The sequence below is a fragment of the Limulus polyphemus genome, unplaced genomic scaffold, assembly GCF_000517525.1.
Source record: "Limulus polyphemus unplaced genomic scaffold, Limulus_polyphemus-2.1.2 Scaffold4926, whole genome shotgun sequence".
Taxonomy (NCBI): Eukaryota; Metazoa; Arthropoda; class Merostomata; order Xiphosura; family Limulidae; genus Limulus; species Limulus polyphemus.
Window position 1 is genome coordinate 35,395 of NW_013670536.1, and position 27,471 is coordinate 62,865.

A 27,471-nucleotide genomic window follows, 5' to 3' on the forward strand; every position below is an offset into this window, starting at 1 on the left:
AAGTTTATGAAACTTTTGTTTATAAATCATTGTTTGTAATAACTATTTGTAATAGTTGTTATTGTAAATTGTATTGTTGCGTTATGTGTATATTAAAACGTATTTGTGTTAAAAACTAAGACGGTGTGTATCAATCTTGTTGGCAAATATCTTAAATTGACTAATATATCAGCAAATATTTAAATACTAAATCCAAAGTACAATTTAACTACTAAATTTAAATTATCAATTAACTCGGCTTCGGACTATTCGAAATTCTAATACGTAACACCTCTTCAAAGAATAGTAAAAGAATAACAAATCAAACGTTTTCCCTATTAAAACCATGCTGCCTATCCAACATAAGTTTAAACTTTGTCATATGACTTTGTAAAGCACTTTTTGTCAGGCTATCAAAAACTTTTCCTGTCACTGATGTAAGAGTAACAGGCCTATAATTGCTAGGAATTTTTTTATCACCTTTTTTGGAAATAAAAGTAGTTAGCTACTAATCTTACCTGCCTACTATTCACGGACTTTCCGTAATCATCATATATTATCCTTCCTGTATCATACCTCAAAACCCCTACTCCCATTCTTAATTTATCTAATTGACCAGCTCTGTTGATCTTTTATATTCCTCCGAGTCTCATATCATTGTAGGCAGTTTTAACTTCTTATATTTTTAATACTTTACTTTAATTTTATTATTTATACCCTTTGTGAGTCAACCCGTTTTTTTTTCACTTGCAGCTACCCCCCTTTTTTTTCCTAGAGGAACATTTCCAGCTTGAATATTTCAGAATTTATTTAATTTTTTTCCATCTTTGATCTCCAACTAATTCAGTTGCTCATTTCATAGCAGATAATTCTTGTCTCTTCTTTTTAATGTTTGCTTGCTTCTTGAAATGTGGAACCCAAATATAATTTCTCATTATCTTCCTGTGCAGAAAAACATTAGCTCTAATTGAGAAAGGATCAGTTGCATTCAGATGTTCTACAAACTCTTCCCTATCAACTATTTTTTCATTAGAAGTTAACAATAAATCTAAAATAATATTGTTCTTGGTAGGTTCTCTGACCAATTGACGAAGAAAACTATCCCGAACAGTTTCTAAAAATATGTCCCCCTCATGATTTGGCTTTAGTATTTCCCAATTCATATGTCTGAAATTAAAATCTCCCGTAGTTATGATCTCATTAACAGTTGAAATCTTTATCTCATTTTAGAGTTGCTCATGAATTTTATTAGTTTCGTCTAGGGGTCTGTAACAAGTTACAACTAGAAGCTTTTTCCTCTTATAAGCATCAAAAGAAACTCAAATAGATTCAACTGAATTGTTATTAGTTTTGATATTCTCAACTTGTACAGGCTATAACTCACATTTTACATATAACCACTCCTCCCTCTCTTTTAAGTACTCTATCCCTATTAAAGAACCTATAGCTCCGTATCTTAAACAAATTCCTGTCATCAAAACTGTCGACATTTCAGGTTTTAGTTATTCTCATTATTTTCAAAATTATTTGTTCCGTTCAGACCTTTAAAATAATCAATTAAATTCTTATACTTTTAATATTACAATAATAACAGTTCAGCCTACCATTAAAATTACCTTTGTATCATGCTCTCACACTATAACCCTCTCTAAATCTTATTTTTGCTCATTATTCTGTCTCTCTGTCTGATCGTAATTTAAAGTTGTCCTTACTGTTGGGTTTATAGCTGTTGCAAACAAGCCAGCCTCTACCCTATTTGAATGTTAGTCATCTCTTCCAAGAAGCCCCCCTTTCCTACCAAACTGATTTCACGAATCCAACCAACCAATTTTCTCGTCTTCAAGTGTTAACTTACTATATGAATATACATTAGCGAAGGTGCATTCATTATTCTGGATCTTTCAGCACCTTACAAGTTTCACTGTACCAACTGAAAATCTAGAATACTAATAAAGAAGTTATCATTAATTCTTATGCGCAATACTTCATTTTTTGGCTAACGTTTCTTTTGAAAAACACAAAATAAAGGGATATATCTATTAATGTTGTACGCTATTGACAGACTGATAAGATAATTCAGTCCTTTTTAAAGTAGTTTAAATCACAAGTAGCTACTAAAGTTAAAACAAGTACCGAGACATTTCCTGAGTAGTTAGCTGTAATTAGGTAAATGTTCCCAATAATTCTTTCTTTATTTTACCACACTAGTTTGGGTTTAATAGCTTTGTTATTGCACAGTTCAATTGACACTTTCATTCTAACTTGTAATATTTTTGCCATTTTAGCCTATTGCAACGTATTATGGAATCCGAAGGCGTTATGAAAGAATTACAGGTACATATATCCATTGGCCAGGTGGACTGAAAGGTCCTCCGCCAGATATTCCTTATTGCGGCTTTACTGGAGATGCCGTTCACTGTCTACCACAAAGTAGGTTCATCTCAATGTCTAAAAACATTGTTTAAGTTATTTAAATTTGGTTCAATTATATTTTCTTATACGGAAGCTAGTAATTACTTTTTGCATAACAATAACGTTTTCTGATATTATACGGAATAATATCATACAAATTAATTTGAATTTGTTACAGACTGCATATTTTTGAAATCTAGTGGTAGGCGTCATTTAGCCTTCATTAGTTTTCTCTATATAAGCACCAGTGGAACACTTTATATAAAAGCATTTTAAGTCTAAACGAAATTGTTTCACTGTGGTGCTGCTTAAAAGATGACCCCCTTCCCCCATTGGCACAGCGGTATGTCTGTGGACTTACAGCGCTAGAATCCGGATTTCGATACCCGTGGTGGGCAGAGCACAGATAGCCCATCGCATAGTTTTGTGCTTAATTACAACAAACAAGCTTGAAAGATTTCACCTTTTCTTACGACTGCTTAAAGATTTTAAATGTCGAGATAAGATATCTGATATGAAAATATATCTAATTAGATTAAGTTAAGTCTGCATATGTATTAAAGTTCCAAGTTTCGCTCGCCTATAACATATAATCCTAACTGACTCCTAGAAAGAACGACACTTGGTAGCGATATAATCAAACTATTTGTAATGTAGCCTTAAGGTTTTACTGCCAGATTAGCATCAGCAAAAAGCATTTATTAACCGTCATATGATATTACTTTCTTAAGAAAACTCCCAATAGTAAAAAACAACAACAAGAAACAAATTCATTTTGGAAGACATAGGCAGACAATTGTTGTGATAGTTTGTAGTTGTATATTGCATGAAGTACGTTTCCTGGAAATTTGACAACATTTCGATATATGCTTTATCTAAGTCTCTCAGTGGCTCACTATACTTTTGAAAGCTTATAACGCTAACAATCAATTTTCGATACCCGTGGTTGGTAGAGTATAGAAAGCCCATTGTGTAGCTTTGTGTTTAACAACAATCAAACAAACAAAGCTTCAACCGGCATTCATTAGGACCTGATAAAATGTTCTACAAATTAAGCAATTACAGCTTAAACAAAACTCCATCATAAATCACTTTACTTACTAATAACCATAATAATTTATCCCTTAAAGAATATACGTGTGTAGCTTAATGGTCAACGTGGTCGGTCTGTGAATTCAGAAGTTCATGACCCTCGTCTTTTTGCTGCAAGAAATGCCTTCGCAATCTTGGGACATGGCTACGATATAAGGTTGGCTGTTCAGTACATCTATCCAATCACAAAAGAGTATCCCAAAAGTTAGTGGTGGATACTATCGACTAGCTGCCTTCTCTCTAGTCTATCATTTCAAAATTATGCACGAATATGCGCAGACAGCCCTAGTGTAGTTTTTTGAACTTTAAAATAAAACTCTTTCTGAAAAAATATATTTTTCCAGGAGCTTGTTCTCTACACCTTCTTACATAACTAATTTTTGATAGTTTTACCCTCTGGGTATGGAAAAAATCACATTTCTCACCAGAGAATGTTTTATTGTTAATTGCTAGATGATTTTCTTACTAAAGATGATATTCCATGGGGAAAGTTCATACTATTTTATTTATTATCATCATTCAAACTTACTTGCAGCGCCGTGGAAAACTCGAAAAGAAAGTACTTGAGCAAAGTCGAAATAAACAATCAACTAAGTATTACAGCTCCAGCACGTACTTAATGCATAAATACAAACAAAAGATTAAGAAGTTGATAAAGAGAGAAAATGTGGTCAACTTTAAAGTGATGAATATGATATTTTCAGTCTTATAGCAATTTAAACATTCCAATAAATATTACTCTCAGGTTCGATGACGAAAAACCCACTTTGAGACAAATACTGGTTGGACCTGATGATGACAAAAACCTTGTCGAAACGTTATACATTTGCTCTTATGTTAAACTGATATTAAAGTTTTTCTTCATTACCCATTGAAGCCGTCTCCAACTATAATTACTCCCCGGTGTTTCAGCGGTAACCCTGTGGCCTTATAACCCGCATATGGGCACTGCGCGGATAATCTATTATGTAGCTTTGTGCATAACAATAAAGTACCATTAAATATGCAAATCTAAATTCACCTCAAGAACATTTTACTTGACTATCACCAAACAATTTATTCATAACAAAGAGACTTAATGGAAATAGTTTGATACAAATCTAACTAAACTAAGTTATTCATACACTTTAGAAATTTGCTTACATCAAGGAAGTAAGTCATTAAAAATGGATTTAAGCTAAGTCCATGAGTACTCTAACTTCAAAATATTGAAGCTCAACTGTATATTTCTTTGAAAAGGACCGATTTGCATTTAAACACCAGACTGTAATGAGGATATCTGTTGATTCAGTTCTGGTTAAAATTTCTTATTAGTAGCAGTTTAGAAATGAAAATGAAGAAATATTGAATTACAAGAAAGTTGTATTTTAGCGTAAAGCTGCATGCTAGACTATCTCCACTCTGTCCACCGCAGAGAATCGGACCCTGGATTTTAGCGTTGTAAGTGTGGTATTTCGTGCATTTCTTTCTCACACATAAAGGCTTTGAACTAAGGATCACAATTCGGTTTGGTTGTTCTTTATTATACTGTCCGAACTATAAAGCACACATAGCCTAGATTACAACAGTAATAAATCATTCCGGGCAAGACTGACTTAAGTTAGAATACTAATATTCTGCTGCTGCCCATAGTAAGCTTGCAGGCCCCCCTTTTTGAACAAATGGGGCTATGAGTTAATTTGAATACAGAATACAAAGGGTATCTGATTCGAGGTTAAGAACTCAAAAAGAATAGCTTTTAATTACGACTTAAACCCTTCCTTACCACAGATTTATATCAAATAGAAGGTCAATTACGTTAAAGTAGCTTTTCTATTCAACCGAATCTTGGAGAAAGTTAATGATTATCATTACATGAGAACCTTTTCACTAAACCAAGTTGAAACATCAGTATTTAGTGAAACTTACCCAGTAATCATTGAAAAAAGGTATATTTTGAATAAATTATTTTTAATTAGTCCACATTAAAGTTTTTCTTACTGACATGTTATTGATAAAATCTATATGTTTATTTAGAAACGTGGATTGTAGAAATCATAATCATTGCTTGGTGTAATTATTATTTGAATGATTCCTTTAGGTTGGAATATAAAGTAATTTGTTTTTTTTTATTCAGGCTGCTCTATTCGTGCAAAGGGTACTTTGGGAGATGACTTGAGATTGTTGTTCATAATATAAAAAATAAGAAATGCAGCAATGTGATAAATAAAATATTATTAATTTAATATAACTGTGGTTGTTTTAAAATAGTGGTATATGAAGTAAGACGTGTTTTCCTTAACATTATGTATATTCTGTTTTTAATTTTAGAAAATTTTCCCGTTTTTGGATCGGTTGGTATCACAGTTTTTGGATGTTGTGTCATTGGTTCTATTGCTGGGATATTAATGTACAAGTAGGTATTGTTTTTGTTCATATTTTGTTTTGTTTAACAGAAATTTAAGTAGTTAACCAATGTCTTATTAAGTAATTCAGAATTAATAAAGATTAAGTAATTAGTCGTTGGAATTAGTCGTTTATCAAAATCCACCAGTTTCGATACACTCACATCAAGTTTCTTCAAAGGAAAATAAACAAAAATTAGTTTAATTTCTTATTCTAGCATGTATTACAATGAGTAGATGTATCCTGTAACTTCAAACATGCTGTTCAGAATTCCCATTTCGTTTTTGCTGCATGAAAATACAAAAATAACTCCAAATTGAGTTGGAACAATCTCGTTTTCTGCACTTGGCTAAAGATAACCATCTCCTTATTTTCTACATTTGGACTAGTACTTAGGCTGTCTTCTCAGTCCTCATTTTGTAATGTCGCTGCGTTTTATTCTTCTCAGTGAAGGGAACATTTTGAGGTATAATTTTCTAAGCAAGTGAAGTATATTCCCTAGCCATACGTAGTATTTACTTCTTCAAGCTCTAAATCATGTTAAGGAAATATTGTCATATCACACAGTTTTTCTGGTTTTGCAGATCCAAATTCGATGGGATAGTTCAGTAGTATTTGTTTCAATCAAACATTAGGATGAACTACTGTAGTAAATGTTTCTCCCAAAAATGTTTGCGTGCAAGTTTATATTTCTTGTTAATACTTTATATGAAAATAAACTTTGTCACCCAGAGTAGTGATTCTTTTCAGTACCACACCGTTACTTGGTTTTATCAATAGTTTGGTATGCTGCAAATTGTGTCTCTTGTAACATATTTTCACAAACATATATGTAATTTAGTAATCCCTCTGGACTTACAAGATTTATTAAAGTGAAAATAACTCCAAAATATACATATTAGAAGGACTATGACAGGACTAATGTAGTGAAATCTGAGATTCTTTATAGATAGCAAATAAGTGAAAACAAGAGACTGTTTCTGTGATGATTTGGCAAGTATATTGAAGATGAATATTGGAATATATGTTTAGAATATATCTTATATGTTTCCCTATAGCAACTATCATCGGAAATGTTTGGAAAGATGAATATTGGAATATATGTTTAGAATATATCTTATATGTTTCTCCATAGCAACTGTCACCAGAAATGTTTGTTTGTGTGTTTCCCAAAGAATTTAATATAATAGAACATATCTTTCCCGTAAGTTTTCTTTAATATCTACTTTACAGACAACATTGATTAATCTATAACTATGATATATTTTATATCAATTTATTTTATTGCCACTATGTGGAAACCCACAAAAAGTGCTTTTTAAAAAGAGTTGGACAATGATTATTAGTCTAAGAATGTACGTTCAAACACAGAAAAGGAGTCAGCATACGTCATTGATTTGCTAGCACTCATACAAATGATGATCAAGGGAACAAAAGTGACAGTTAGAAATCCCTCTGATTCATTTGCACAGCAAATGCTTTGTAGATTTCAGCCTTCAAATGAAGTCCACGTTGTACCTAACACACACGACATTAGCGAGTCAACTAAAACTGGAGAAAAGGACAGACGAAGTCAGTGGTAACTCGTGTCAACAGAATACCAGCAAGTATGGAGAATTTTATCACAAGCAGCAAATATAAGACCAACCTGTTGAACTTTCTTGTCTCTGACTGTGTTATAGAAATGCCAGAGAAACTCACAGCTTCCCAAGTAACATATCTTGGTACTCCTGATAGTAAGGCCATCGAGATTAGACGTGTAAGCAACAGATGGGTCCATCATTTGAATCTGACCATAAAGTAGGCGACAGTTGAACTTTCGTCCACTGGAACACTTTTCACATTCCTTCACTAGAAACAAACGTCTGATCATATTCTCTCCAGACACAAATGTTACAGTTTTATGCTGTGTCCACTTTGTTGCCTTGAAAGTGGATGAACTTTGGTTTCACACATTAGGAAGCTCATTCCTATATATAAATCCCCTGTGGGACAGCGGTAAGTCTTAGAACTTACAACGCTGAAATCAGGGGTTTGATTCCTCTTAAACACAGCAGATAGCCCGATGGCTAACCGGTTAACCTTATTTTAAAGCCGTGTAACCTGCTGCCGACCATACATTCAGTTTCTGGGTGTGTCACACGAACACTCTATCAGGCACAGGAAAGAAAAAAGCAATTCATGTACTGCATAGCAATTTTAACTAGGTAGGAAACTTGAGTCATTTTTGATCGTATCCATCTAGAATTGCTGTTGAATTTATGGAAGCAGCGAAATTGTAAATATGATGGATATTACGCTGATGTAGGAATAGATAGAGATGGTGGGGATGAAATGTAAAGTTAAGAGTTACTGTGCGTTTACAAACAGTAAGATTACCATTCATAGAAGTATAAACATGTGGTCCACTGTATTGCAATTTAACTTTATCAAAATATCAATAATTATTAGCATTTAACTTTTCTATATTTTCCATTGTATCGTGGATTGCTAGTTATCATACAGTAACAAAGAATGTACCTATAACTATGTCAATTTTGTGTTTCTAAAAAAAGGTATTTTTTTTTATTTTCCCTTCCGATCGAGTTACTGGTTAATGGCTGCCAGTTGCATGATTACTATGTTAGATATATTGGTGACAGAAGTGTCTAGCAGAGTCCTGGCACCTGCTATAGAGAGCGTTACTACTACTTTATGCTCATTCAACGTCCAAGAATGAAGCTATCATATAAAACAGTCAAACCTGCTAAAGAAACACAATCAATTTTTAGACCCCTTGAAAATAAGCTCATGGGCTTCAATGTATGAACGTTTTTTTACACCGAATCGTGATTACTTTTACATTGTTTAAACATATGCATTAAAGAATCTTATCTAGATCATACATTGTAGTCCCTTTGTGGATTAAATACATGACAAATATTATTTGACCACAATGAATACGTTACAGGGCTTTGTGGAGCAGAGAAGTGGCAATGATAATAACGTATCCCTCTTCACTGGGCATCAAGTTATATTCACAGTATTATAGTTGAAGTAATTTCTGTATAAAATGTTTCATTAGCTTCTGTGTAAAGTACTTCCTTGAGAGTCGAACTGTAACTTTTTATGAACACTTGATACAAAAAGTTTGCTTCGTAGTATCATTTTGAACTCATTATAGTAATGTAACGTGTTAAGTATTCCAATAAATAGTGATATGTACTGGCTAGAATTCAAAGGAAAATACAGTGTATTAAAACTGTACATATAAAATTACTTGTAGACGCATCAAGTACAAGTCTACGTTGAGTGAGTATTGGTGGAAGGTAAGATGGCAAGACATCATGTTTTCAGACAAAGTGAGTAAAAAATCTGCTACAAGCCTGCCGCTTAGTGATGAATTTACGACAAACGTGAAGTCTTTGGTAAGACCTAAGTCAAACCTTACTTTGATATATTCTAAATGAATTAGTTTTATGGCTAAGTAAAATCTCGTAACCCACCATATAGGGAAGTTGTTCTTGAACAAATGATACCTCAGTAATTTTTTTCTAAGAATTAAGTTGATTATAGTCTTCTTAAAAGCAAAGTTTTTGCAATTCATTATGTTGTTGTTTTACGTAACTAATATTGTAAATCATCACATTAACTTTAATGTATTTCTATTACTTAAAGATATATAAGTTTACTATTTTATCCCATGTAAACTAACTATGTAAACATTAACTTTTAATTAAAAATCATATTCATGTGTATAACATGTAAATATCATGATAAATGATATATAATGATAAGAATTAATGGAAGGAATTTCGCGATATCGGGAATTTCTGTTATATCATAAGTACCTTTGGAATAAACATTCGTATTGGCATAAATAGGTGATACCTCCTTGTTGTCTTTTAGCTGTATCTAGATCCTTGTGTAATGGAAAAAATGATAAAAGCAGAAAATTGTCGTGAATTGAATAGCTTTAACCATTGTTTTATGGCTGTTATACAATCCCTCGAGTCTCCAAACTTTGAGAACTGATAATATGACTTTTATGGAATATAAGTCTTACGTTTTGTCTGCATGTCCAAAGCTCATCACTGGCTGTGAACTAAAATAAACTGGGTTTTCATGAGTCACTTCTTCCATGTCCAGATAAGAGTGTATTTGCTGTCGCTTACTAAATTGACAGAAAAGTTTTGCGATTTTTTTCAATCGTTGTCTTCGACACATTGCAATATCCTACAGCATCAACATGACGTAGTACACTTCCGATTGCAAATTCCTTAACAGCATCATCACTCCTTGTTCTTGTCATTCTTAGCATCGCCATAGTACATCATGCTCCATTTATAATGCATTCCACTGACTGCTGTATACTTTGATATTAAAGATAGTCTTTATTACCATCTGTCTCATTGGCTACACGACGGGCGATTTTATTTCTGTCTTATCTTGTTATGAAATGAATAATTTGCTCACATCCTCTCTATGGAAATAATCTCTACTATAGTTGGCTAATCGCTCTTTTCTGTCTCTGCGCTATCCGTCCCTGATTTTGAAATGATAGACTAGAGAAAAGGCAGCTAGTCAACAACACAAACTGCTTACGCTTGGGCTACGAACTATTTATCCATCAATATTTAACTTCCACTTTAAAAGTGGACACACGGCCCCAAATTGCGGAGAGCTATTATCATTTTTGCTGTAATGGGACGCGAAGCATGGAACATTAGCTCCATAGTCCATCAGGCTGACCACCATGACTCGCTCGGCCCTCCTGTATCTGATCATAACATTATTCACCCGTACATGGCAGCTCAAATCATCAGGACTATTAATACTTTATGGTGATAATATATTGACCAGAGCTCTAGCAACAGCGATGTTGCCTGCGTTCGATGCGGATATTCCCAAGGGTGTTTATTTTCTTGACAAAGCACACATCTATATAATCTCATTCTGATAAAATATTAATAAAACTACAGTTTAACGACAGTCAATGCTTTTCTTTTGGACCCTTTATTTTTATCGAGTTGACTGTGAGCGCCACGTGCATTTCCTAATTTGAATACACTGCATGTATTTTATATGCAAGTGTACTTGCCTCCCGTTATGACATATAAAGTATTTACAATAACGTATTGGTACTCTGGGCCCGGCATGGCCAGGTGGTTAGGGCGCTCGACTCGCAATCTGAAGGTCGCGGGTTCGAATCCCCGTCACACCAAAATTGCTCGCCCTTTCAGCCGTGGGGGCGTTATAATGAGACGGTCAATCCCACTATTCGTTGGTAAAAGAGTAGCCCAAGAGTTGGCGGTGGGTGATGATGACTAGCTGCCTTTCCTCTAGTCTTACACTGCTAAATTAGGGACGGCCAGCACAGATAGCCCTCGTGTAGCTTTGCGCGAAATTCAAAAACAAACAAACAAACAAGTATTGGTACAATATCTTAAATACTATATACACAAACTAACCAATGGGGTAATCTATCAAATATTTACAGAAAGGAAGTTTTACGAGATTTTCCATGTAGTTAGTATTCACACACTTACATTATATTATACTCATACCTTAGATAATATCCACCCACACATCATTTATGGATTATTCCCACATGCATCAAGTAGGATGCTATATAAAAATAGTAAACGATTAAAAATTAGACTTAGGCAAGAGTTTAGGCTACTACCTATCAAAAGCATTTTCGTAAGAAAGTTTATTAGGTTTAAAAAAACAAACTCTAAAAGATATTATTCCTATTGTTTCAATTAAGTGATCAGCATAATACAGTTTCACATAATAATATATACCACTTCCTGCTATTAGTTTATTATCTGTTAAAAGGGTTGAGTACTTTATATTAGAACGATTTTGAATATATATATCAGCGTGTGATATGAAAACCACAGCCGAAGTAAAGTTGCGATGTATGAGAACTACATTCTGACATTGTTCGGTGTTTTGTAGGTAGGGTGGTGTTTTTTTGGGCAGTGTATGTAACAACCCTTTCCGACGCAAAAAATTCATACTTTCAGATCATAAAGGTGTATTCAGATCGGGAATTTATATTTTCCAAGAAGGGAATGTACCTTGTAATAAATGGTATTGTAAAGCAAAGGAATATGGATCAACTTGGGGTACCACGACCATCCAGAAAGAAATCTGCAACGTGTATCCCAGCCGTGGTAATAAAAGTGTGGCGTTTTGTAACTGGTGAGAATCCATGAATACAAAGGTCAGTGGTAAAGGCCAGGTGCAAAAGGCAGTATTTCGAAACATAATCAAGATGTATCTCCAACACGATGCAAAACACGTGTAAACAAGCTACTTTCACAACATATTCAGCAAATGTGAATGATACTTTGTCAGGAAAATTTGGCAGTACGTGGTGACACTCGACGAAGTGTAAACTCACACACCTTGAGAACAGTAAAAAAATCTCGTGCCATTTTATACTGGCCAATATGAGAAAAAGTCCAAAAGTTGTGCACGTCATGGTGTAAAACATTTTCGAAGGGATTCAAGATTATTGCTGGATAATAATCCATGAACCCCCCCCCAGTGGCACAGTGGTATGTCTGCGGACTTATACTGCTAGAAACCGGGTTTCGATACCCGTGGTGGCAGAGAACAGATAGCCCTTTGTGTAGCTTTGTGCTTAATAACAAACAAAAACTAACCCAGAAGCAAGTCAAGGATTAATATTGTGGATATTAAGGTCAAAGTGAACTATGCTTACTATCAAACCAATTTTTGGACACTTTTTTACCAAACATAAATACCGGCTTTATATGGAAACGAGGCCAACAGTGTATGGGCTTACAAAAATAAAGTTTCCAGTCATACTTCCCATTCAACCATTGTGTACCTTAAATAGCTGAATAATGATAGATATTAATTTTATTGCATATGAAGATGTACTGGTCAAGCAGTCAGATGGATCACTTACGGATTTCTGTGCGATCAAGCTCTTGATAGGGGAGCTAGGAAATCATTGTCCTCATACACTAGATAGATTATGAAAAGTAAGCAGGGATGAGTGGTGTGTTTTGGATATGATAGTCTTACAAAGGATTCTTTTGCAATAGAAACCACACTGCAGGACTATTGTAAATATTTACGGTTGTCAGACAGAGCATGACCAGACGTGGCGACATTGTTAGCTCCATAATCGTTTTCGTATAACATACTCAACTCTCTGTAGAATACATAAAATAACATTTATGCTGTACTACCTAATTTTGAATAAAGTTTGAGATGAAACATCGTGTTTCAGTCAGCGTACAATCCTTCTTCGAATGAAGTAATTAAAACACGACTTTTTCCTCCCTTAGTGGAATTACATATGTTAAAGTATGACCTTTTTTTTTCAGATGTATAAGCAATAAGAACTAGTACTTGAGGTTCAATAAAATAATCCATCTATACACAAGCATTAGCATGCAGAAAAAGTGAGAATAAAATTGTTAACTCAACCAGTAGTTTATCCCATAGTTCGAAATGGAACAATGGGGTATTATGAATATTGATTTTGAAACAATCAACTCTGTAAAATTTCCTGTAAGAAACGTTTACTTACAGTGCTAAAGAAAAAAATAACAATTTAAATAAATACCAATTGAAGCTCTGATGACTAACAACAATTACAAGACAAAGAGTATATGACGTAGCAGATCTGCAGAGTAGAAGTACAAAAGTGACAAAAATATATGAAACGTATGTTGTCCAATCTGACATTCTTTTGAGGAATTAATTACGTATTAAATGTACAATGAATTACATCATAAAATATGTAAGAATTTAAGTGAAACTAATATTTAGTGTATATTTTCAGCATAAAGAAAAAGTAATTAAAATTTTTTGACCAGTTATATTACCAATGGCTTGAGGATTTTATAACACAGTTTGTAGGAGCTATGTTTCAGATCGATCCAGAGATTTAGATTTGAAGTTTTGATAGATAAGGCTCACATAATTGTCACTGTTGCACTTATTGTAGTACCATCTGCCTTAAAAATACTGACAGCTGAAACTACCTTTTACCGATATCTCTATTGCTACAAGCAATTTGTCTTGTATTATTAGTTAAATATTTTGATCAATTGGTAATCTTACTTCTAGAACTTGTTGTAGTAAAAGCGCTTACAAGAACCACGAAAGAAATGGACACTGAATTTGAAAAACTCATGTAACGACAGATCATATTACTCAACTATAGATGAAAAGCTGTCTAGGATAACTGCGAACGGTTAATGATAGAAAAAAAAAACATCTGACAACAGCTCACTGGCGATCACTTGCCGATAAACTAAACGAAAACTGAGGTTCATATTCACTAATATCGGCACCTCTGCAAGTGGAATATTTAAAGTTAAGACTACGCAGCTTCGCAGAAGCTGCACTAATCAAAACCCCATATATTCGTAATTTCCTGTCCATCTTCTATATTAAAAGTAACTTACTTAGATTTCAATAAGAGTGTTTTACGGTATTTGTTCGTATATCATGTTAAACTATATGTATAAAAGATTAACAAAAATACCACATGAACAGATTACAGACATATTGCTTTCGCAATACTGCCCAACGCTTCAATTGTCTCAAAATCATTCCCAAGAACATTTGAAGATCTTAGCATGATCTAATAGACAGAAACGAGAGATTCTTCTTTAGAAAATTATATCTGTACGTAGTACATCTACCACACAAATCAAGTTTCATACTTTTAGTTATTTAACCATTACGTGCACTTTGAGTTTACTTCAAATCGTCTTATGTCCTTTGCCTATCTAACGTCTAAAACCACTCCTACAGTGTTTAGGTATTATGCCTAGTTCTTTTTAATCCATTTCTAATAATTGTAGATTACGAACAATATTTTATTGCATTTATTCTCTTATAATTTTTAGTTTGTTGCTTGGGATATGAAGTATTTACTGTTATTAATTATATATTGTTTACTACAAATATTATATTATATTATGTTTAGTACAAATATTATATTATATTATGTTTACTACAATTATTATATTATATTATGTTTACTACAATTATTATATTATGATATGTTTACTACAAATATTATATTATATTATGTTTACTACAAATTTTATATTATGATATGTTTACTACAAATATTATATTATATTATGTTTACTACAAATTTTACATTATGATATGCTTACTACAAAAATTATATTATATTATGTTTACTACAACTAGGAATTCTTTTGTGAAGCACAAAATAATCAGTTTAATCAGTCTTTGGTTCACGTTGTAAGAAAACCCCAAAAGTAGCGCAACACTAACTTAATTATTTACTAACAAACAAAAAGATCTAGCAACTAACGAGTAAATGCATAAAAAGTTATTTGGGATGTAATATTACAATATTTTACAAAAGTTTTGACATGGAATGAATCGATGAGAAAGCATGATAATTCAATAGCGTACATGAATAGGCATCAATTATTGAGTATTAGTGTGATATGTCAGAGTCTCGTCTTTTAAATTACCTATTAAGTTTATTATTCTATCAAGATATTTTTCTAATCAAATAAAAATATTTATTTTGTTTTAGTTTAGTGTTCCTAGGTAAAAACAGCCTGTTACACTTTGAAGTTAAGCCTTCAGCATTTAAAATTGAACTTTAAATATTTACGATTCATATATAAGTTTCTAATCATAAGAACGTTACTGTAAATTTTATATTTCATACGGGAATAGCGATGGAGATAAAATTTTGTCTCACGTCATCATATCGAGCTGAGGAGTTCTGACATTAAACGTATAAATTTCTGTGCAGTGACTTGTAAGAGAGAAGAAATATGGATTTCAAATACTGTTTTAAATACCTATGATTTAATATGTGTAAAAGGCAAATTAAGTGTTATGTGAAACAAACAAACAACAACAAAACAGTCTAGTATGCTTTTATCACAATACAATGGCGTAACATAAACCTGACATTTTAGCCATTATTTAATAAGCAGACCAAGTTTGAATTTATCAAAGGGATTCTTGTACATATATATATATATATATGTAGTATTTTTTGTCTGATTGATTAATGCTGCTTTTATTTTTGTGTCGTTACGTGAAATATATCCATTACCAGCTTTAGGATCCTCGGTTTGTTTGTTCTTAAGCACAAAGTTACACAATGGGCTATGTGCTGTACTGTGCTCATCACAAGTATTAAAACTCGATTTGTAGCGTCATAAGTCCATAGACTTACGCTGAGAAATTGGGGGGGGGAGCTTCTTGAGGCTCAACGATAAGTATGAAGGCTTATAATGCTAAAAATCAGTTTTGATACTCGCGGTGGTCAAGCACAGATAGTCTATTGTGTAGTTTTGCGTTTAAACATACGTTAGATGGTTCCTGCATATTGAAATTATTTTAGTTTTTTTTTGTTTCATGTCGATTCATCAAATGATCTTTATGGATATGCATTTATTTATTTATCACATAATCGATGGAAAAAATAAGCATAATTTAAACCATTACAGTAAATGTTGACTGTTTCAGTGCCTTCAGTTTTAACAACTTTTAAAATGAACAGAAACTTATTTGGAGAATCCCAAATAAAACTATGTAACAACTACAGCATTGAATTAGCATATCATCATTGTATCGATTTAAAGTTCTGTTGACACATTATCATATAAATGAATTTGAACATGTTTATTTCAATAAATTTAGTTTCTTAATGGGTTTCATTAACATACGCTGATGTCTTCTTCATTACTATAGGGAACTACCGTAACGTATAATTTGTAACCGAATATCTTTATATTAAACAAGATGATTAAATGCAACGTTTAATTTGTTGATAACCTCCTAAAGATATCCAAAAGTGTTGAGGGAAATATCTGATCTGAATAAGCACTGAAATTCTACGATCTGAACGAGTACTGAGCATAAGTCACAATTCAATCTTTTTAAACAGCAGAAGATTTCTTTAATCTATTAATGTAAAGAAACTTAGTTGTGTTTCTGTTAAATATTTTTATTGACTATATTCTAATACTTAATATATTTTGTTGTTCTGGTTGAATACAAGAGTTATTGAAAATATAAAATACAATACTTTATTTTTTAGAATCAAACAACATCCAACGCCAGCTCTCCAATGGAGGTAGCTGCATTGAGTGGTGTGATTATTGGGTTGTACAAGGTAAGGTTATCACTAGTGTATTTGCTAAATATTTCAGGTTGGGTAACCGGACATTACAAGGATGTGCTTGTATATGCTGTTAAAGCATGTATTAGGTCCAGGAACTATAGAGCAAATGTATTTCGGAATTGCGTACGTTAATTTGATCAGATGTGGCCGTCTTAAACGTTCTAAATAAAGTTTCTCTACAACAAAAATACACAATATTCATACACTCGAACACGGAATAACTTTTATGTTTAGAGTATCATTACAAACCATAAATACTTAAAATTTACTAAATTACCTTTCCTGATAAGATTAAGCAATAAATCTATAGTTTCATGAAATCTTCGATGTCAAATACTTTTCTGTTAAGAAGGTTATAAAATCTTTGTCACCAAATATTTTATTCTATTAAGGTTAGCCTTTAAACTTCATGAAAACTCTTTTAGTTTCGGCAATCTTCCAATTTTTTGACAAGATAAAAGAAAATAAGTTAGGTAAATCTTTAAAATAATTGTGGTTTTATTGATATTAATACAATAACAAATTAGTTTAGAAATTTTGGCCAAATAAATGTCCAAATTTAATAAACGGACAAGACGAGATGAGAACATTAACATTTATCAGTCTTCACCAGTAAAAACTTAAGAATTGTAAGCTTAGAAACTTGAAGTAAATGAATATTTCAACTGAGTAATATAAAATGAACTGGTCGGCAATGTTGATCCTCAATTCTAAAAGGAGAAAATTGGTAGTGGCTCTATTCGCTTCTGCTATAGATGGAATCAATGACAGTCATATTATATACGTATCGTAAGCAAGAATCAAGATACTCATTCATAACAAGGATATTGAATTTACTTTTGTTTGGTTGAAAATAACACACCAAGTTTATGTTGTTTAGCCGGAAATTTGCCAACTCGAACTACTAGAAGTAACACCTCTGAATGGCAGTGAGTTTTACCAAGAAAAATATTTCTTACATATTTTTTATAACGTTATGAAAAATGAGCTTTGTAGTAAATTTAAGAGCTTATAGTTATAGAATGTATTATTAAATTAAAAATATATTTTGTATAATCGAGATATAAATATAAATATTTATTATCTAAGACCGATAATAGTGAAATTTTTTCCATAATACCACTGTTAATATTTTCCTTATCAATTTTGGTTTTTATCTGTTTTTATTATGATATTTTTATTACAGAGATTATTTTGCATTTTTAGTTTAGTATATTGGTTTAGACAAACCTAACTTTCTTAAGCTGGCTGAATTACATTAAAAATATTATTGGGTTTACGGCCGTAAATATTGTTAACAACGATGGTACCCAACGGATGAAACAATGTAATTTTTATAATTAGCTATACTAAATATCGGGATGATTTTTATTTTTTATCTCACTAGATAATTTGCTCTGATCGAAGCTTAATATTAATAATTGCTCCTTCTCTCTTGTAATAAATATCGTATCTGGAGCTTTGTATTGAAACATGGGCCGTAACGCCATCTCCCAGGCAATATCCATCTCTCGAACAAGTTAGGCAATTGTTGTCCATATTCAAACCAATGGTGGCTGATTGCAACTTAACATCCACTCGGATTGGTAATTAACAATCTAGAATTCTTGATTCTATAATTTCATTCGAATACTGGAACATATAATATCAGTTCTCTTTAAGATGTGAAAAAAGTGATGTTTTTAAAATTCTTATCGTTTAAATCTTATATTGATCTGTTAGAATTATTGTTCCATTGTCGGAAAGAGCCCTTTTATTATGCTACGTACGACAGCTAGACTGACGAGAAGGAAGCCTAATGGTGGATGCAATAAAAAAAAAAAAAAGGACGAGAAACTATATTCTAACATTAGTGGTACATTAATGGGAATTTGTAACCGTGTGTGTGAGTGATTTGTTTATATAGACATTTTGTTAGAAAAACAACGACAACAAAAAAAACAAAAAAAAAAACAACTACTACTTTCAATTAATCTCTCCTCTTAGGGAAATAAAGTTGTGGTAAAACCGTTACGTGTTAACAAGCTGAACTTGTCTGGCCAAGTACTGATCGAATTAAAACAGGTAAGTTTACTACTGTTTAACGTTGATACATATTTTTCAAACTTGGGTTTTGTCAGGGTTTTAAGTATATATATATATATGTTGGTGTCAAGCATTCTTCTACAGTAGGCGTCTGAGACTTGTTGGTGATAAATTCGAACAATAAACGGACAGCACGAATTCCACTTGTTTTAAAATATTATATTCAAAACAAGATAAACGTATGCACAAAACTTCTTTACACTATGGAGATCACAGTTGTATCTTAAACACTATACATTTCTCTTCTTGTTGTGAAAAGTCCACTTAGGCGGATTCAATTACTGTGGAATTCAGTTGACAAGACGGAATAACTTTCTCTCTTTTAGCACAATAATCTCAGTGAATAATTCACTTACGCTACCTCGTGGGTTACCACAGTTGTATCCTGAACTTCAAATAATTGTCTTCTTTTCATCAAAGTCCACACAGACGGATTCAGTTAGCTCAGAACACTCTTTGTCAAGCCAAATTATCCTCATTATCTCTATAAAACTGTTAAACTCACTTTAACATATCAACCGTTAAGGCTATCGACTTACATGACGGCTAACTTTACATTTTCTAACTTTTCTCTGACTGAACTTCCCTTTCATTTGACTTTACTTTTACTCTGCTCCCGCTAATTTTGTCGCCGCTATTTATATGTTTATCACTGAGGTCTCCAGAAATTTCTATTGCCTCAAAATCAATGAGTTACAAACACAACTTACAACTATTACCGAGTTACGTAACCAAACTTGTGAAAACTATCGCCTTTAAAATAATTGCTTTTAATCATTTTGTTATGAAAAAACTAAACAATCATGAAATATTAACTCACAAAATAAATTCTATAATAATGCCTACACTAAACGGTCTTGTATATCCAACAGGTATCAGTATGTTCCTCCGTTTCATCTTCAAAGAAGAAAAATTTAGTATTAATGTAAATAACTGTATCTTTTTTTTTATAATCACTGAACCAGATAACAAGCTATGCTGTTAAGTCAGGGCATAATGTCTAAGTTTATAGGAACCGGAAAGGTAGGCTTCTGAGGAGTAGTAGTTCAAGGTAGAAAAAGTTGGAAGGGTAGGACATTGTTTTCGAGATGTTTGTGAACAAAAATGATGGGAAAGAGCAAATTAAAACTAAATCCGAACAGTCAAACCATTGCTGTATAGTGTGGGAGCGAAGGGGCGATTAACGCATGCGCAGGCTTACTAAAACGCACAGCTGCCGTACCCCTACACTGGTTATGTTAGACTGATGTCTGTAAGATATACATATTATATATGAGGTTTTACACAGTTGTATTCACCTCAACAATCACATAAGATAAAATAAGCAAGAACCAAGCAAAGTAGATTAAAAAATGCCGTTATTGCTTCTTACCAAAGCCTGGTGGCAAAGTAGTAAGCTTGAGGGTTTATATCGCTAAAATTAGAGGTTCGATCTTTACAGTGGACAGAGATAGTTCATTGTACAAGTTTTTACTTTACAATAAGCAAAATATTGTTAATTCCATGTTAATTACACCACTCGAATCCATAAAGTAATGTTCTGGCTGAAATTAAGTTATATGGCAAAATAATTGGTTGTGTTCGTGGATGAATAATTAACGTAGACATGAAAACTATTTTTGTTGTGTTTGTACATTTTGTATTTTGTTTATTCTGTAGATAGGAGAACTTAACCATGAAAACCTGGTGCGTTTCATAGGGATGTGCGTTGATGAACCAAACTACGCTTTGCTCACAGAACTTTGTATTCGAGGAAGTCTTCGGGTAGGCGTGGTTTCTTTACATTCATTCACAAAGAAGATTAACGTTTGTTTCTGAACACACTATTATGGTTAAGGTTACCAAATCATTGGAAACTGAAATCAAGTAAGGTGGCGAGATGAACTTTTGCAAGATATCTAATTAAACTTATTCATTGTTAAATTAATGATGTGCAAATCCTGCTTATTCAACTTCTGTTTCAGAATAAGAATCAGTTAACTTAAAGATTCAAAGTTATCTTTCTTGTCTGTCTAATGAACCTAACAATTCTGGGTTTGATATCAAACTTTTGTTTCAGAATAAGAATCAACAAATTTAAAGAATCAGAGTTACCTTTTTACTCTGCCTTATGAATCCAAGAATTCTATGTTGTATATTTATATACTAGGGTCAAATAATTCAGGTGTGACTATGTTTCAATATCCATAGACAACTTGTTTTATTTCAGTAACTAACAACCTGATGTGCGAAAAGCTAAACAAAAAACTTAATATGCAACAGAGTAAATGAAAAACAATTTCCTAACACTAAAAACAAGTTTAAACCTATATAACAACTGAATTAATGCAAAAACTCTGTTGGTTTATCAATTCTTACTTTTATTCCTATTAATTGATTTTAAATTTGGAAACTGAAGATAGACTACATTTGAAAAATCAAAGCAAAACGTTAAAATAAAATTTAATTCATACGACCATATGGTTTTGAAATAGTATATTGCGCTTATTTCATATCCAACAAAAATCAGAGTAGAGGAGAAGTAAAAAAATTGAATAGAATAAGATTTTTCCTTTCTCTGGGTAATCTTTAAGTATTGTCTGAGCATATTATCGTCCCTCCCAGTGAGATAGCGGTAAGTCTACAGACTTTCAGCTAAAATCTGGAGCTTAATTCTGTGCGATGGATACAGTAGATGGCCCAATTTGGCTTTTGTATAAAACAAATCCTCTTACTGTAATATGATAATTGCAAATGAACAACATTTTAAAGGGTTTTTATGGGTTGATGAAGTTATATCACTGGGCCTAATGGCACTTTTTTATTCTATATTCTAATTATGCCTGCACGCAAAGTAAATATGAATGTTTTGTACAATGAAAAAAAAAATAGGTCTAGGCATTTTTTTCCACATATAAATGACAGAAATAGACAACTTTGAAAATTAAGGTAGGATAAGTAACACCTTTAAAAAGTTTTATACTGATCGATAGCTTAAATCATATATATACAATCTACTCATAAAAACATTGTGTGAACGAAGCCTTTGGCCTAATATCTTACTAATGATAATTTTCAAATTAGAGTAAACTAGCAAAGAAACAACTGCCACAAATTAAAATATATTAACGAATTATGTAAACTAATATCGATATTATGAAATTTATTAATGATAGAAAAATCCAAACCACACAGTTTTAAGTAAGATTACCTGCACAGAGAAAATAAGTCACACATCAGATCTGAAAAAAAAGAAAAAAGATTTGATTGGTTTAAAACAATATTCGGTGCACCCAATACTTACTTCATTACCCTCTTCAAGCATGACTTTGTTGGACCAATTATGTCTCGCTTTCCAGTATTCGGTATTGTTAACGCTTGAAGCTGATTTGTTAGATTACGGTCTAGACGGGGAGCTACTGTTCACCTTTCAAATAAAGTCATCGTCTAAGAAGAGTAACTTTAGACCTAGCATAGATTGAGTCATACATTAAATAAGCATTCACATAAGTCCGACTAACAGTGAAATCTTTACGTAAAGAAACATTCAAGTAAGTCCGGCTAACAATAAAAACTCCGCTTGAAGAAACATCCACGTAAGTCCAGCTAACAACAAAAACAACTTTGCTTGAAGAAACATCTACGTAAGTCCATTTAACAATAAAAACTCTGCTTGAAGAAACATCCACGTAAGTCCAGCTAACAATAAAAACTCTATTTGAAGAAACATCTACGTAAGTCCATTTAACAATAAAAACTCTGCTTGAAGAAACATCTACGTAAGTCCATTTAACAATAAAAACTCTGCTTGAAGAAACATCTACGTAAATCTAGCTAACAGTAAAATCTGTTCTCTATAAATATTAGCACGACGACAAAAAACAAGAAAAATTAAAAATGGAAAAGTCAAAGGTAAGAGAAAAATTCAAATCTTAACAAAAAAAAAACAAAATGGAAAAATAAACTCGTGCTTTTAATTATGTGCCAGACGTATTATTCATAAATTGAACATGTTATCTCTTAATTTCGAATACCATAACAATTCTGCTGAGGCTTGATTATTCAACACATATTTATCTATTGCTCTAAATCCAAATGATATTATTATCCTTTTTTTTCAGTACATGTGATACGTAGAATTACATATTTTAAAATTAAGTAATGCATTTTTTAAAATAATTTCTTTCTTGCGAAACACCCCAGAATTTTTCTGACTAAAACTTCTCGTTCATAATAGGAAATGGGACTTATGAATATTGGTATCCCACTTTATCAGTCATGTCTTATAATTCGAATACATAGAAACTTTATTGAGAGATACTTTCGACGACGTTGTCGGTACTTTCCACATACATATCACAGTATTCAAACTCTCAATACTGTCATTTTGTTTTGATGAAAAATGTTGATGAAACTGAAGATATCCTCCTGGACACAAGCTAGGAGGTGTTTGAGGGAAAATATCAAAAATTTACTTACACACACACACACACACACATGCGTTTATTTGTATTTGATGCATAGAATTTTAAATGTAAAAACACTATAAGACCAAAGTATTCAATATACATAATTAATAAACAAATACATAAGACATTTTATATAATCTTGAAAGTCTTTAACTGTTAAAGTAAACAAAAATTATTAGTGGACCAATTATTTAAATGCTATTTTTTCTGAGTTTAAACGTTTCATATAAAGTTATTATAACATATGTTGCTTTAAAAACTGAACAACTAAATAGTTAACGTAAAGTGATATTTCTATTTCCTTGTTGCTTTTTTTTGCTCTACAAGTGATTATATTAACGTTTTTCAATTTCACTTAGATCGACAACTCTCTGCCAAGTTTATTGTTAAATGCGTAATAAAAAGCAAAAACACAAGTTTTAATATTTCACTACTTACCTTAATCTTGAGACCAGTAAACTTTGAGAAGTTTGAACAGGAACATTTCTAAGCGATTCAACAGAATTTCAAACTAACATGTGGTTAATACCATCCTTTTCCAGGCTAAAACAATGGTTATATACTGTGTCCTATATATGCACCTATGGCAGTGGAAGAGGTAAAGGCTTATCATGATTACATTCTAATATGAAGTTAACTACACGTTATAAGATCTGGGTTTAGTCTGATGATCATAATTACTCACTATTTCTCGATATTGCACTTTCCCTTATAACAAACTTCTACAATAGATGATGAGGTAACACATTTCATAAGCTTCTAAGACCACTTTTATGAAGACTGGAGGCAAAAAGAGTCTATTAGGGTTTTATTGAGGGACTTTCAAGTTATATGGACAGATGGGATTCCAGTTTACTCGACCAACTCTCACATGCAAACGGATATTGGTTTTGAAGAGTGGCTGGAAGTTAGTGAATTTATATCATCAACACATTCTTGTTCAGTATCCCATTAACGGTATTAGAAGATAAGTTGAACTTCACTAGAATTGTGTTTTGGATCAGAGGCTTCTTTTTCGTAACTACAGCCTTCACTTTGCTCATGAAAATGTTTCTTCGGATTAGGGTGTAGTTTAGGCGTCCTTTAGAATCCAAAAACGTTCTTGTATCCGTGGAGAGCATTGACGTGTTTCTCTTTCGAAATATTGTGGCGTTTAACTCTTTGTCATTTGATAATTTTATATTATGAATATCTATCTTCGGAAGTATACACACACATATATATATATATTTGTTATTCCATGCTTAAGGCTAACTACAGCATTATTGCGCTGTTGAATGTTGTGTATCAAGTATATAGATGCAAAAATATCGTCAAAATATCGATACCCCCCTCAGATCTAGGGGGACACACCACAGCAAGAGTTTATACATATAAATTACGATTGACTAAATGTATATTACAGGGTGGTCCAAAATTATCTTTCTTATTTTAAAATTTAAGAATTAAATAACTAAAGAAATACGACCATGCTGCTTTCAAGATCTTGTAGCAAAACTCAAACAGATTTTATTGTCATGTTATTTTTTTCACTCTAATGAGTAGTTTTACCCCGTAAGATGATAACCGTGCAAAAGAAGGCTCAATGCGATGGATTGGTCGGAGTGGGCCAAACATCACTCCACCAGACTTCTTAATGGAATCGTGTATCGCACACCTATAGCAATGATCACGGAGCTAAAGACCAGGATAACGGATGCCATCACCACTGTAACTGTGGACATGTTGCAGCGAACGTGGAATGAAATCGAATATATGTGCAGAGAGACATTGATGGTGCACATGTAGAAGTCTACTGACGTGTCAATGAAGACTGTTTGAGTCGGGCTACAAGATGTTGAAAAATGCATCGTTGCATTTCTTTAGATATTTAATTATTGTAATTAAAAATAGGAAATATTTTTGGACCACCCTGTACATTATCCTAATTCTTATATCTAGATATAATTAAGTTAACTCTATCAAGTAGTATAACTAATGCTGATAATTTGACTTTTTCAAGGACATGTTGGAGAACGATGTCATGAATATCGATTGGACATTTCGATATTCAATGATCAATGATGTTCTAGAGGTACGTTAATTTCACTTTGAATTATAAATGTAAGAGTCCTTTAAAAGTTTAGCATTGACAGTGCTGATAAGTTATACGTCGAGCTTATATTATTATTGTATTATATTATTAAACAGCTGATTATGTTGTGATCCCTATAAAAACAAATACTAAATCTTCTTGTACTTTGAAATATAGATATGCAGAAAAATCGTAGTGGAAACTTTTAAATGTAAGCAATCTTTAGTGTAACTGGAAAAAAGAGAGAAAAATATAAATAATTAGAATAGGAACATTTGTATTTAACAAACGAACTTAAAGCTACTGAACTCTTGTGGCTTCCATCCCAGACAGATATTGAGTTCTGTAAAGAGATTGGTTGATTGCATGTTTTTTTTTTAATATGTCTATTAAGTGTTCGATAAACCGACTTCAGTTAATATTACTAATAGGGTGAGTTATTAACTTCTGACGTATTGCAGGGTATGAAATATATTCACGACAGCTCACTTGAATTTCACGGTCGTCTAAAGTCAACCAACTGTGTGATTGACGGACGTTTTATTGTGAAAATTACTGACTATGGCCTGAAGTATGTACACGAGCAGATTGACTTAGACACTGAAATAAATCCACGTGAGTATCATACAGAGTTTTGTTACATCAATTTTTGTTTCAATGTGTAAACGCTCACTACGTGTTGGACACCGATTAGGATGTAAGAGACAACAAAGGTTCCGTAAAATACCAAACATCAATTTCAGCTTTACATCTTCGTTGATATCTAATTTTGTTTTTCAAAAGTTTCACTGGAATCGCTTGCATTAAAGTTGAACAGATTTGTAATTGGTTATTAAAGAAATGTATTAAGTTTGTAACGTTTGAGTTAACTTTTACATCAAATATACATTTTAACGCAATGAATAAAAACCCTATAACTCGAGCGCTTTCGAAAGGTGGACCTTTCTTCTTCAGGGGCAAACTAACGCAATAATATTCAAATATGGAATTGTTAGTTGTGACCAAATCACTTTTGTAACGTCTATTATAATGATAAACTTTCTAAGTGGTTAGAGTTGTGATTGGATATGCTTCCAATATATCATATATCCATGTTTTAACAATATCGAGATTTATGGAATAAATTCGACTCCACTAATGGGATCTTGAATGTTTAGTTTTTGCATATTCTAAAACAACCTGTGTAATTTGGTTCTGATGCAGCATATCATTTAGGTTTTCTCTTAACACACCGTGCACTGCAACTCTGAGTCTATTGTTCTTTGCTTCTTTGAATTAATTGAAGAGGCTCAGACTAAAGACAAGTAACATAAATGTAGTAAAAAATTCATGTGATGTTCTCCAACTAATAGAAGTTCAATATCCGGTAACATTGTCTTTCATTACTTTGTTTTCCACCATGCACAAGTCGGTGGAAATTTTGTTTGCAGTTAGCACATCAGAACTATGTTATCAGTATTAGGTATGATATTTAAAACATATCCTCTGGTAAAGATATTCTGTGTACAGAATGAAAGACTGGGAAACAAATTCATTCCTTTCAGAAACCCTTGCAAATTGTGAAACATTAGGAAAAATACTGATTTAACGACTTTCTATTGGTTGAGCTCATGACTTACAAAAAGCTTGATACATAGAATAGAAATTATATGGTTGGCTAAGACTTGTCAAAGATTATCATACTTTATGAGACAGATAGAAAGGAATTTTCTGATATTACCTTTTTGCCATGAAAAAGGTTTCAGATTTGTTATGTATTAGAATTTCAAATAACCTGAAATTGAGTTAAATGATAATTTAAATTTAGTAGTTAAATATATGCCGATATATCT

The 27,471-nt window shown here is 32.4% G+C and overlaps 1 protein-coding gene across 1 annotated transcript in view; it reads left to right on the plus strand.

The window, feature by feature from the left end:
* Positions 1 to 27,471, plus strand: part of LOC106471869 (atrial natriuretic peptide receptor 1-like) — a gene marked incomplete at both ends in the record, with an annotated part of 69,116 nt that overhangs the window by 32,029 nt on the left and 9,616 nt on the right. Inside the window, 8 exons of the mRNA XM_013932495.1 lie at positions 2,265 to 2,409; positions 5,794 to 5,878; positions 9,134 to 9,275; positions 16,949 to 17,023; positions 19,019 to 19,096; positions 20,777 to 20,881; positions 25,568 to 25,639; positions 26,101 to 26,254. Coding sequence (XP_013787949.1) covers positions 2,265 to 2,409; positions 5,794 to 5,878; positions 9,134 to 9,275; positions 16,949 to 17,023; positions 19,019 to 19,096; positions 20,777 to 20,881; positions 25,568 to 25,639; positions 26,101 to 26,254 — 856 coding nt within the window. The remainder of the gene's footprint in view (positions 1 to 2,264; positions 2,410 to 5,793; positions 5,879 to 9,133; positions 9,276 to 16,948; positions 17,024 to 19,018; positions 19,097 to 20,776; positions 20,882 to 25,567; positions 25,640 to 26,100; positions 26,255 to 27,471) is intronic.